Below are 13,409 nucleotides of genomic sequence, written 5' to 3'. Positions count from 1 at the left end.
ACCTGCCACACTTATAGGAGTTTGGGTTTTACACATGGCTTCTGGGGACAGAACGCAGCTCTTCAAACACTACCCGGAGCCGGCTCCCTAGCTTTGTTTTTCGTGAAACAAAGGTTCCATTTTTTTAAAAAAATATTTATTTATTTATTATGTATACAATATTGTTTGTGTGCATGTCTGCAGGCCAGAAGAGGGCACCAGACCTCTTTACAGATGGTTGTGAGCCACCATGTGGTTGCCGGGAATTGAACTCAGGACCTTTGGAAGAGCAGGCAATGCTCTTAACCACTGAGCCATCTCTCCAGCCCTCCATTTTCTTTTTTTAAATCTATTTTTTAATGATTTTTATTGAGCTCTACATTTTTCTCTGCTCCCCTCCCTGCCTCTCCCCCTCCTCCAACCCTTCCCCAAGGTCCCCATGCTCCCAATTTACTCAGGAGATCTTGTCTTTTTCTACTCTCTACCTCCCATGTAGATTGTATCTATGTAAGTCTCTCTTAATGTCCGCGTTGTTGTCTAAGATCTCTGGGATTGTAGTTTGTAGGCTTGGGTTCCACTTTCAAAGATTTATTTATTTGGTATGTATGTGCACCACATGTATGCCTAGTGCCCAGAGAGGCCAGAAGAAGGCACTGGATCCCCTGAAACTCGAGTTACAGATGGTTGTGAGCTGTCATGTGGGTGCTTCGAACTGAACCCAGGTCCTCTATGAGAAAAGTGAGTGCTCCGGCCACAGAGCAAAGCATCTCTCCAGCCTCCACTTCCTTTTTACATGGTCTCATCCTTCCACGGAGCAAACTCAGGCACCGGACAAGTACCACAAGAGCAGAATCCTGGAATTCTTTGATTTGCTCTTGGTGTAATACACACCTCAATCAACAGTGAGGTTCTGGGTTTTTTGTTTTGTTTTCCTGGTAAAATACTTTGTATCCCCACTTTCTAAAGCACACTGTTTGGTCTTCATGGAAGCTGCCCTTCCTCCTTCCACTCACAGTTCATCAGCAGGAGAGTTCTATAGAATTACTAAGCAAATAAACCCGGAACAGAGAGGTCTGGCAGCAAACACAGTTGGCCCTTGGTTAGCATGTGGCTGCTCTGAGAGCGGCAGAAACACCAGGCTCACCATGAGGGGCAAAGGCTGTCACTTCTTTTTAAAAGCATAATAGAACATTTAATTCCAAATTTAATTCGCATCAACCATCAGACGCTGTGATTTTGGCCACTTCCGCTGGTTGGCAGGAGGCTCTCCCACTAGTGGCTCCACGGCTTCCACTGCAGCACCTTCCTTGCCAGACTTAGTTCATTTTCAGCCTGAAGAACCACCCTGAAGCATGCCTTTAATCCTTTAATCCCAGCACTCGGGAGGCAGACAGGCGGTGGATCTCTGTGAGTTCGAGGCCAGCCTGGTCTACAAGAGCGAGTTCCAGGACAGGCTCCAAAGCTACAGAGAAACCCTGACTCAAAAAAACAAAAAACAAACAAAAAAGAATCACCCTGACGCAAGTTTTTTCATTTTTTAACATCTGCTCCACCTTGACCATATCCAGCTTCTCACTGGCCATCTGCTCTGTGCACTTCTATTGGCTGCATGTTTAGGGAACTGCTTCAGAACATCAAGAATTTTTGTATACAGCATTGTTAGCCTCTCGTGTGGAGTGTCGCACACAGACAACCCCACCAGGCCAGGGGTCTTCTTCAGTACAGCCGCCATCACAGCACCCCAAGACTGTCACTTTTAATTTATGTAGACACGGTCTCTACATAACTCTGGCTGTCCTAGAACTCACTATGTAGGCCAGGCTGGCCTCAAACTCGCAGAGATCCTCCTGTCTCTGCCTCGTGAGTACTGGGATTAAAAGGCGTGTGTCACCTCTGCCAAGTTACTTCTGTGGTAATTTAAAAATGAAGACTCTCCTCTCCCCAGTCCACCCTCTAAAAGAATTCAGCTTACTAAAATTCCTAAACCCCAACTTTTTCATTTTTTCCCCTTTGTGGGGGATAGAGCTCCCCATGTTGCCCAGAGTGGTCTTAAATTCATAGGTTCAAGTGACCCTCCTCTCTCAGCCCCTCCAGTAGCTGGAACTAAGAGGGCATGCCACGGCTCACCCTGGAACCTGGTTTTCTTAGTGGTTTCTGTTCAGGACCAACCACCAAAGCACCCAGGTCTTGGTTTTCTATTTCCTCTTACCCACAACTTCAAGAGATTCATGTCTTTTTAGCTTAGTCTCTGTTTGGATGAAGGCTTCATTCTAGCCCCTGGTATCCCAAAGAGTCTGGAATGTTCGGTTGGAGACTCTGCTCCAAGGCCCCTCCCCCTGGCGCTGCCTCAGTCCAGACTGCCCCTGAGAAAGTCCTCAAATGAAGACGCCTCCCCAAAGAGGCTCAAGACCACTCCTACAGGGTATTAAAACTGCCTCCGCCCTGCAGAACAAACACGTGTTCCCCTCAACTTCCCCTGGGGCCACCCAGGAATGCTGTGCTCGGAATAAACCTGGATTTATTATTACACCAGCAGCGGCAGATTCCCATTAACCAGGAACTAAACTTAACAGTCTCTATAAAGCGCAAATAAGAACACAGCCTCCCCTCCTAGGTTATGCTGGTTGAGACTGTGGACGACTTTGCTCTTTGTGTATCTTGACGTGACCCTTCTAACCCTGAACTCTGTTTAATGAACTTTACTCTCGGGACTTGGATTACCCACTCTCACTTCGGAATAGATGAGAAAATCCTACTCTAATCAAGAGTTTGGGGTTTTCCCTTTTTGTAGGTGGTTTAAAGAAGAGCCGAAAGAGAAACTATTGCTCTCTAGATTATTCTACATAAGTTTCTTAACAAAAATCTAGTTATTTCATATAGAGAACCAGATGCCCAAGGCTGTCCTGACTTTCCAGAGCACCCGCGTTAATCAGCTTATACAGTGCTCTTAGCTGTTCACACGTGTGTGTTTCTAGGCCCTAACGGGGCCTATCCACTGCCTCCGTGGTGGAGGACCAGATGGCAATGGCAGGGAGCAGGGGCGGGGTGGGGGTGGGGAAACAAGAACAGACACAAAAAATAATAAAATAAGTGTTCTTAACAACTGAGCCATCACCTAAGTCCCAAGACTAACCCATTGTAAAGAAAAAGGAAAAAAAAAAAAAAAAGCTAAATTCCACTTAACAGAATTCAAAGATGTGTTAACTACATAAATCATGCTGTGGGGACTGGTGGTAGCAAGCCTGATGGCCTGACTGGCCATCCCTGGACCCCCACAGACAGGGCAGAACCGTTCTGAAGGTGTGCCCCAGCCTGTCTGTCACTGAGCATTTGATGGGCTGGATCAGAAAGAACAAACACAAACTACTTCCCTCCTGAAACAGAGCACAAACTCACATGGCCCTTCCTTCCCACCACAGAACTTATCAGTGACACCCTGCCATCTACTGTGCTCCTCTGATATCCCAGGGCCCTTGGGACAGCAGCAGATGGCATCTGTCCCACAGGAGGCCCCAGGAGTCCACTACGATCAGGAAATCAGAACACTGCACATAGGTGCACAGCCTCCAGATCTCACAGCCTCCCACCCCCCAATGTGCCCCCCACTCCCACCCCCTGGCCAAAATGAACAAAGCAGCCCCTCCCCAGATCATTAGCCACCATTTACCCAACTCTATTTGCTGAGAGCAGTGTAATCACCAAGAATTAAGATTCCAGGAATTACTGCCCGAGGGGAAACGTTTGTCTGCTCCAGCAGCCCCACACGGCTGTGTTGACTACAGAGGCCTTTTCAGTTCTCTAACATCAGGTACTGGAAATCTCAGACAGCCTCTTATTTCATCCTCAGAATAACTAAATAGGATCCCCCTTTTCCTTTTCTTTCTCAGGCTGGAAGCAATCTCCCTATATAGCTGAGGATTGTCTTGAATGCCTGATCCTCCTGCCTCCCAGCTCCTAAGTGCCAGGACCACACAGAGCCTCCACACACTATCTGGTGCTGGGGATTAAATGCACGCGTCTCAACTACAGCTCCCTTTCTTTTGTTAAATAAGGGTCTCAACCAAGTCACCCTGTCTAGCCTTAATTCATGCCCTACCTGAGCTTCTCACATGGCCCCGATTTAGGGTGCTATTGTTGATACTACCACCATGCTGACAGTGGGGAAGATAGCACTTGGGAAACTTGCCCCAAAGTTTTCTTGCATCCCAAATCTTGTCTTAGTCTATCCCTTCCTACATCACATGGCAGCTACACCTGCAGTCCTAATACTCCTGAAGTTGAGGCAGGAAGGGCACCTGTTTGAGGCCAGCCTGGGCTACATAGCAAGATGCTGTCATTTTCCCCATCGCCACCAAAAAGCAAATACATAAATACATATGATTGACTTTCCACTTTCTGTAGTTTTTATAACTTATGCTGCCTTTTATTCCTGTCATTTTCTTGCTGAACACACACACACAATCTATTAGCTTTCCACTATATCGCACTATAATGTGTGACTGGCAGACACACACTACCGATTCACTATAATTCCATCTGGGCAAAACAAGCCCCAGCTGGCTCTGCTGGGAATGCGGTCTCCGGCCCCAAAGTCCACTATTTTGGCAACTCAAGGTTCCGTTTTATCTTTCAGCGTCCTAACTGATCTCCATGCTCCCTAACCTTACCCCCCCCCAGTTCACCCCCACACTCCCACGTGCACACCAGAATCATCTACATAAATGTCAAGGGCAGCCAACTGTAACACTCCCTGGCTTAAACCTGCAGTGGCTCTCTAGAGGATCAGGCCAAGCTCCTTACCCTGGAGGCCTAAGGCCATCTGCTGCTGCCTGCTCTCTAGCCAGTTAGTGCCTCCCTGCGCTTGCCTCTCCTGCAGTCTTTGCTCTTGCTGTCCACCCCCAGGCCCTAGAGCCCTTCCCTCATTACCTTATTACCAGGTTAACTCTGCCTCAACCTCTGAATTACAGCTCCTGAGTCACAGTTCCTCCAGGAAGCACACTCTGTTGACCTTCCCCCCCCCCCCCATGCTCCAAAGGCTTCCTGGGTTTCCTCAGGCCAGGGTGTGTGGATTTAGCTTCCTGTAAAGCAGTTAAGATACTAGAAGAGGAACACTGGGGGCTGAGGGTCCAGTTTGATGGTGGAGCACCTGGCTCCCATGTGGAGGGCGCTGGGCTCTATCCCTGGCCCCACAAAAGAGAAAAAGGAAGAAAGAGAAAACTGTGGCTTTTCTAGTATCACATCCCCAGCACAGCACACAACAGGCTCCCCACAAAGGCTGAGTAAATGAATAAGCCTCCTTGAACTCAGCTATGTCCACACGAATAAAATTGGCTGTCTGTAGGCAAACATTAATTGGCACCCACTGTGTCCCTCCACCATGCTGGTTGCCGGGCTATGAACATGAATAAAATCTCAAGAGGCCATTTGTTAATCCTTGCACATAACAAAAGCTTTGATCTAAAAGAATTATGTGGCCAGCCAGATGGCTTAGCATGTAGACATAAGAGCAACCTGACGTCTGTCCTCTACCTCCACACAGGCACACATATACATGAAATGCAGTGTTTTAAGAAAGAAAGAAGTATCAGAGATGGTGGTGCACGCTTTTAGTCTCAGCACTCAGGAGGCAGAGGCAGGAATGGGAGTTTGGGACCAGACTGTCTATGGGCGGTGGTGGCGCACACCTTTAATCCCAGCACTCAGGAGGCAGAGGCAGTATAGGCCCATATTTCTGTATGGCACGAGAGCCATTAGCCCGGTCTGAGCTGATCACGTTAACTCTGCAGACAAGCTGTCTTTGCCTAACAATAGCCAGGATGTACTGCTCCTAGTTTCTTTTATTATAAATGTAGATTACCTGAGAAAAGATGTTGGCTGAAGCTGATGACTTAAGAGTTAAGAGGTTTGGTGCTTCCTCCCTTTGGAATTTGGAGGATGTCTTATAGAGATGCTAATTCATGGGCTAGCTGACTGTTAGCACACAGGTAGTTGCACAGTGGTTACCTAGGAGACAGCCTAACGTGTTTTCCCGCTCAATTGATGTGATAATAGATAAGATGTTTGGATAATAAAGAGAGAGCTGGCTCTTCCATGATGACCAAGTAAGCTGTGTGGGTTTTATTCCTCGCGACTCCGTTCCAGTCGAGTTAGGGAATCTGTGTTGGACCTACATTGTCTCCAACAAGGCAGGAGGACCTCTGTGAATTAGAGGCCAGCTTGGTCTACAAGAGCTAGTTCCAGGACAGACTCCAAAGCTACAGAGAAACCCTGTCTCAAAAAAACAAAACAAAACAAAAAAGAAAAGAAAAAAAAAAAAGGACCTCAAAGTCAGCTCAAGACTTTAGCACAAAGGAGATTTATTTGCCCAGAGGGACAAAGAGCATGGGATAAGAGACAAAGACACAGAGAGGTTAAGAGAGGATGGAAAAGAGGAACAAGAAGAGGGGAGAAAAGGGGCGTGGGAGAAGGGAAGGTATATTTGCCTGAGGGACAAAGGACTCTGAACTTGGCAGTTTATAAAGGAAAAAGGGGAACACCCCTGCTAGGATGAGGTGTTTAAGTTAATTAGGGTATGTTAAGTTAAATAGGCATATTAATTAGGATAGCCAAAGGGGGTCTGTCTTTTGTTTTTTGTTTGTTTTGCTTTTCGGGACAGGGTTTCTCTGTATTGCTTTGGAGCCTGTCCTGGAACTAGCTCTTGTAGACCAGGCTGGTCTTGAACTCACAGAGATCCACCTGCCTGTCTCCCAAGTGCTGGGATTAAAGGTGTGAGCCACCATCGCCAGGCTCAAAGGGGGGTTTTCACTGCTGGACTTCAACACTACAGAGAGTTCCTAGACAGCTAGGGGTACACAGAGAAACCCTGTCTCAAAAACAAACAAAAAAACCAAACAACCAGCCAACCAAACAAACCAATGTACATAATGTAACGGTTTAGCTAGGAAGAGGAAAGGGGAGAGAACAGTAAAAGGCAAAGTCTGTCTGTGATGTATTTGCTATATTCAGGCCTGCTAGAGCCCTGCACTAGAGCCCTGCAAGAGAGTTCAAGCCAACTGAGGTTGCTTAGTGAGAGCCAGTCATGTAACCCAAAGACAACAAAGCCATCTGAATTTTCATTCTTCCTCCTGAAGAAGTCCTGCAGGGAGCTTTGTCTCCACCTTTGTCCTGGAGGTAAAGACAGTTCTTCCAGGAGATGGCCAAGAGGGAAATGGCCAAATACAACTCTAGTCTCTGCAAGTTCTGGGTGCCAGTGGCTGCCGAGTCTTTGTGGATAACCTTGCACTGTGCTCTTGGCATGAGTCCCCATGACAACGTCCACTACAAATACTGCATTATGGTGTGTTATTATCATTATGGTCCTTATGGACCTCATGAACAACAAGTTGGCCTTCCTTAGCTCCGGACACAGCCACTGCAGGTCAAGTTCCCCTTCAGATCCGTCTGACAAAAGCACAGCAAGAGGATGTTGTCATAATGGGGGTCACTGAATTCCGGGCTCTTCTGTCAGTTATCCAATGGCACCTCCTTGCTCTGACGACACACTAAGTACCTAGTAGTCATCCAAACCTCCAGCTCCTTTCATGTCCAGGCGCTCAAGGTGGAAATCAGAACCTCACGGAGATGGTTCTAGGGAACTGCAGAGCCACATACACACACCCCTATCCTGGAGAAGCCCTGCAGGAGCCCCACATTCCAACAGGATCTCCTCTCCCTTTCCACCTACAGGAGCCCCTCTCTGGCTCAGTCTGGGCATTCTGCTCATCCTTTCGAGGCTAGGCCACTGGTCACGGTGGCACTGATGGGGACACCCTTTTTTTTTTTTTTTTTTGGATTTAAAGTATTTATTAAAGATACATCTGGTTCACAGTGTCATAGAAGCTTTGATAACATTCTGTAAACAATCCTTCTAAAAATTTTTATATTCATGGATCAGTAGTCACAGACCTTTGACCTTGGCCACAACTATGACTCTTGGGACCCATGGGCATATCTAACTTTTTTGAAGCTTTCCTACAGGTCCTTATACAGGCTTTGTTAATGGCCTGGTTTTGCCTTATAGTTTGACTCATGGGTTTTGAAAACTCACAAGGAGATACGGATACCTTACAAAACATAAGAGAATCAAAATACCTGTGTTTTTAGAAAATGCTTATGATACGACCCAGTTTGCACAATGGTGGTCTGTTATTATTTTTAATAGATTTTGAAACTTTCCTGAGCAAGCTCTCTGTTTCTGACTTGGTGGAAGGAATTGATTTTATTTATTTATTTATTTATTAAAGATTTCTGTCTCTTCCCCACCGCCGTGGGGACACCCTTTTTGTTAGGCATTATGTTGATGCCAGTACAGAACGGGGCCACAGGGAGGTTACCAGCTTATAAGATGGGCATCAGACACCTCTCTCTGGGACAGTCTCCTGACACTGGAGCCCCATCTGGTCTCAATTTGTGAAAATCCACCTGCTTCACTCTACCAATTCAGAAAAGCTCTGACTAAGAAAGGCCTCTAGGGAACACTTGCTCTGGAACACACAAAATCCTAAAAGGCAGGCACCACCACTCTCCCTAAAAGGTGTCACCCAGTCACATGACTCTTACCTACCATCTCCCCATACAACTACACTGCTATTTAAAACAGAAAAGTCAGACATGGTAGCTCACATCTTTAATCCCAGCCACCAGGAGACAGAGGCAGGAGGATCTCTGAGTTTAAGGCCAGCTAGGCCTACACAGTCAGTCCCAGGACAGCTAAGACTCAGAGTGAAACCCACTACAGACCCTCAGCAAGTTCGAGTCTTGGTTTCTAAAAAATCAGGCCCACCAGCAATGACTCAGCCCGGGGTGAGCGTTCCATTTCAAGGAGCCACTGTGACTGGGGCAGGGCACAGGCCTCAAGGAGGCTGCTTCTTCCAGACAGAGCTCTCTACTTCCCACAGAACTCTGTCTTTTCAGACGCCCAGCACTTCCATTCCCACAGGAACAAGGCTGAGGAATCTGAATCCTCTGTGAGGGAGGCCCTAGCTGGCGAGCAGGCAGCATTGCCATTTCCTTAGAAGACACAAGAAGTGACCCAAGGGTGTGCTTGCCTAATCCCCAAGCAACTGCTCCTTTTATGGGAGTGCCTGCCAGTCAACAGGGTTCATGTGGACAGATAAAGGCACATTCCACAGGCATGCAGAAATAAGTTCAAGAAAGGAGGCCAGTAAGACGGTTTAGGGCAGTGGCCCTCCACTTTCCTAATCCTGTGACCTTTAATATGGTTCCTCAAGTTGTGGTGACCCCAAACCATAAAACTGTTTTCACTACTGCTCCATAACTGTAATTTTGCTACTGTTAAGAATTATAGTGTAAACATCTGTGTTTTCCCATGGTCTTAGGCACCCCCGTAAAAGGGTTATTCAATCTCCAGAGGGGGTCACAACCCACAGGTTGAGAACCACTGGTTTAGGTGGCAAAGGTTCTAGTTGTGCAAGTCTGAGTTCAATCCCTCTTTCCCACAGAGGAAGAAAAGAACTTATTCCTCAAGTTGTTCTCTGACCCCTACCTGTACACCAACACCCATCTGTACCCCCCCCCAAGTCAGCCAGGTGTGGGGATGCACGCCTTTCGTCCCAACACTTGGGAGGCAGAAGCAGACGGATCTGTGGGCCAGCCTGGTCTACAGAGTAAGTACCAGGACAGCCAGGACACAAACATGCACCCCCCCAAAGATGAAAAGGCCACTAATGGTGTCTGCATTTAAGGAGCAGCAGAACGGACAGGAGAGCCGGGAAAAGAGAAAACACGCGGGCCCAGAGCCTACAGCACCGGCATCATTTTAATGTCCTGAGCTGTGCTAAAACTCGCAGGCTGCAATTAAAATAGTGTAAGCGGACACATGCCCACTGCAGTTAAGCCCAAGTGAGTCCTCCAACAAGACACACTTTATGGCAGCCACAAAACATCCCCTCAGGCTGAGAGAAGCCTACTCTACAATTTAAAACACTTCCTCCTGCCAGCTGTGTGAGTGTGTGTGTGTGTGTGTGTGTGTGTGTGTGTGAGAGAGAGAGAGAGAGAGAGAGAGAGAGAGAGAGAGAGAGAAATTGAGCGTGAGCCTTCATTTCGGATTATGAGACTCTGTGCTGAGAGTCACTCCCCATGCTTCCTAGAGCCACCAAGTTACACGACCCTTGACCCTTCCGACTGTACAAAGATACGATGTTTACTAGGCTAAAGGCAAGTCTGAATTTACTTTTAAAGTTTTCTAAATGAGACCCTATTCATCTGTTGGGATGACATCAATTGCTCTTTCAAAAATAGATCCCCGGGTGTTAAGGGGCTCTCTCCGTGTGTACGCAGACACGGATGTGCATGGGCACACAGGCAGCACGGACAGTAGTGTGGAGGCCAGAGGGAAAGCTCGGTGCCCCCCTCGGGTGCCCCCGCCTCAGGTGCAATCCACCTTGTTCTATGAGACAGCTCCTCTCACAGGCCTGCAGTTTGCTGGTGTGCTCCAGGGATCCTCCTGTCTCCCCAGTCCTGGGGGAGCCAAATGGATGACAATGGTATTGTCAGCATTCCTGGCTTTTTACATGGGTTCTGGGGACCCAATGCAGGTCTTCCTACTGCTCCGGTTCCAGCCACTACTTGCTACTGAATGTTGAACACTAACCAAAAGTCACCACTCACCTGACCATTACCATCATACAGTCCTTCCCAAGAGCTGTTCAGAGAGGTGCAGTGACCTGCCTACAATCACACAGCACGAAAGCGGCCAAGTCCAGCCCACAGTCTACAATTCCAAAGCCCGATGTTCTTTAACCCTTTTATCATAGACACGCCTTTTGCTCAGGAGTTCACAGAATAGTCTCTTGAAACCATCCTCAAATAAATACATGGAATTAAAGGGGTGTGCACCCCCCCACCAGCTGAAACCTGGAGACTGTAATAGGAGAAAGTCAAATGACTCTAGCAGGATTTTAAATTTTATTTTTGAGTACAAGTGTCCTTCCTACCGTAGAACCGTAAGGAAATGCTGAGGACTGGCAGGCCCCATCCGAGCAGACCACAGAGTGACTGAAATTACTCAGCAATAGTTGTTTCTGAAGGCGTCATGCTTTTAAAACAAGGAAACCAGGGGTTCTGGTTTTCTAGCTGTTTCCTTGTTTTAATTCCAGCACTCGGGAGGGAGAGGCAAGAGGATCTCTTGAGTTTGTGGTCAGCCTGGTCTACAGAGCAAGTTCCAGGATGACGACCAGGAATGTTACACAGAAACCCTGCCCCACCCCCAGAAAAAAAAAAAAAAAACAATAAAAACACACTCCAGGTTTTTAGAGAGGCTAGAGTCACCCACCAGCAGGCTGTTTGACTCACCCCCCACCAATCCCTCCGCTAAACAGCAGTCTATTTTATTAAATGTTCCACCTACAGAGTTCCAGCAGCTGTTCTGGCTGAGACAGAATAGTCACATATAGCAAAGTTGCAGCCTGCAGGCAGGGTCGCGTGCTGAAAAGCACACCTATCGTGTTCTTACTAAAGTAGAGCGCCACTCTGCCCACAGCCAACGAAACGTCTCCCAGAAATGGCAGAGAGCACAGCAAGGGTTGCCGTTTCTTGTGCAGACACGGAACTCTCAATTCAGCCACGAAAGACGGATTTTGTCTCTTATTCTCCAAAATGGAAATTGCCACATGGATACCACAAACTGGGTAAATTACATCTCGGAGCAACGTTCTATGTGCCAAGCTGCAAAGCCCATGAATACAAGGGGTGTATTAATGGAAAGACTGATACCATCTTACTACAGTGGCCTCTCTGTGGAGGCAGACAATGAACTGTTGAGGGGTTTCCAGGGATTCTGAATGTACAAGACCCTTGGAAGGGGGCTGGCTGGGTGCTGAACAATCCTTCTTCGGAAAGCCTGCCAAAAGCCCCTTACACCAGCTTCTGGCAGGAGGCGAAGCTAGGCACTGCGGGCCTAGGGAAGCTCAGACTTCCCAGACAAAGGAGGTAGGTAGGTGGGCCAGGGATAGCTAGATCAGTCAACCCCAGACTCGGCGCTTCAGACTCAGGACCAGTTGGGAGAGAAGCGAAAAGGGAAGTCAGTCACTCAGAGCAAACCACAGGCGAGGTGTGGAGGGAGATAACATGGGCGGGCACATGCCTTCCAGAGGCTGGGCAGGCCCTGGACTATGGCGAAGGGGGGGTCAGCAGTCAGCTCCCAGCCCCCATTTACTCTGTGGCCAGAAGCAATTTCAGGAACCCAAAGAGGTGAGCAGACAACCGTGAGGTACAGCCAGCCACGCTAGACCTCCCTCCATCCCTTCTCTCCATGAAGGCCGGGATGCCTGGGGAAAGGGAGCCTCTTGCAATCAACGGACCGTGCACAGAACAAGCAAAGGAAGGAACTCTTGAGCCAACTCTGCCAGGGCCACTTTGACGGAAAGGCGCACTTGGGGAGCCGGCAGCCACGGGGCCCCTTCCCACCTCAACCCTGGCTGTCTGTGGCCTGGAGCTTCTGAACTTCGAGGACCCCTCTCGGAATCTCATCCCAGACTCAGCTACAGATCTCTGCTCCCCACACGCCCATCTAAGAACCGTCCGTCAGCTCCGGCTAGTCCCCCGATCCGAGCCGTACGGACTGGCTCCAGTGCCCCGACGACTTTCCAAGCTTTCCCCTCGAAGTGTTTCCAAATCCGAGCCTAATCTACCTGCCTTGGTGCCCTAAGAGTCCTCGAGAGACTCAGCCGCAGTCCCCTCCACAGCTACCACCCCAATCTCGGAGCCCTCGCTCCCTCTCGCGGCCCCACACACCGCAATGTTCTAGGCTCTGATAGCCGTCTCGAGCCGGCCTGGGGCCCTCCGGGCCCCCAATCCTCGCCCCAGGGCCCCGCTCCGGCTGCCAGCGCGCGGTCCGAGCGCCCCCTTCACCCCGTCCCATGGAGCTCACCTCCTCCATCCCCCGGACCATGTCGCCGAGCTGCGCGTCGTCCTCCAGCAGCTCGTGCAGCTGCATGAGCGACAGCCCCGCGAAGCGCGACTCGCTCGCGGCGCCCGCCATCCCGCCACTCGGCCGCTGCCGCCGCTGCCGCCACTCTGGCCGCCAGGCTCCGCCGACCGGAAGCGCCGCCCTCAGGCCCCACCCCCCGCGGGGGGGCACGTGACGCCAGCGCTGGGTGTGACGTCATCGGCGCGCGAGCGCGTCGCCCGGGTCCGAGGCTTCTGCGAGGGGTCTTTGAGGGCTTGTGACAGTACCAGTACCCACGCGGTCGTGATGTCACTACGGTGAGCGTGAGTATGTGGTGAGGTCGTAAGATTCTTTTTTTTTCACCCCCTCGAGAAAGAAAAGAAAAAAGGACTCAAAGGACAGGCAAGCTGGCCTTTGGTGACTCTTGCCTTCAATTCCTGGTCTTGTGAGTTCGAGGCCAGCAAGGTCTATTTGAGAGCGTTCC

The 13,409-nt window shown here is 49.3% G+C and overlaps 1 protein-coding gene across 1 annotated transcript in view; it reads right to left on the bottom strand.

Moving 5' to 3' along the window:
• The window catches only part of Vps37b (VPS37B subunit of ESCRT-I), a 31,503-nt gene extending 18,421 nt beyond the window's left edge, over window positions 1-13,082 (bottom strand). The window contains exon 1 of the mRNA XM_050146546.1: window positions 12,908-13,082. Coding sequence (XP_050002503.1) covers window positions 12,908-13,018 — 111 coding nt within the window. The 5' untranslated portion in view covers window positions 13,019-13,082. The remainder of the gene's footprint in view (window positions 1-12,907) is intronic.
• Between the last annotated feature and the right edge of the window lie 327 nt (window positions 13,083-13,409).

The sequence above is a fragment of the Alexandromys fortis genome, unplaced genomic scaffold (assembly GCF_014885135.2).
Source record: "Alexandromys fortis isolate MF-2015 unplaced genomic scaffold, M_Fortis_MF-2015_v1.1 scaffold_56, whole genome shotgun sequence".
Taxonomy (NCBI): Eukaryota; Metazoa; Chordata; class Mammalia; order Rodentia; family Cricetidae; genus Alexandromys; species Alexandromys fortis.
This window is presented reverse-complemented; position numbering and strand designations above follow the sequence as displayed.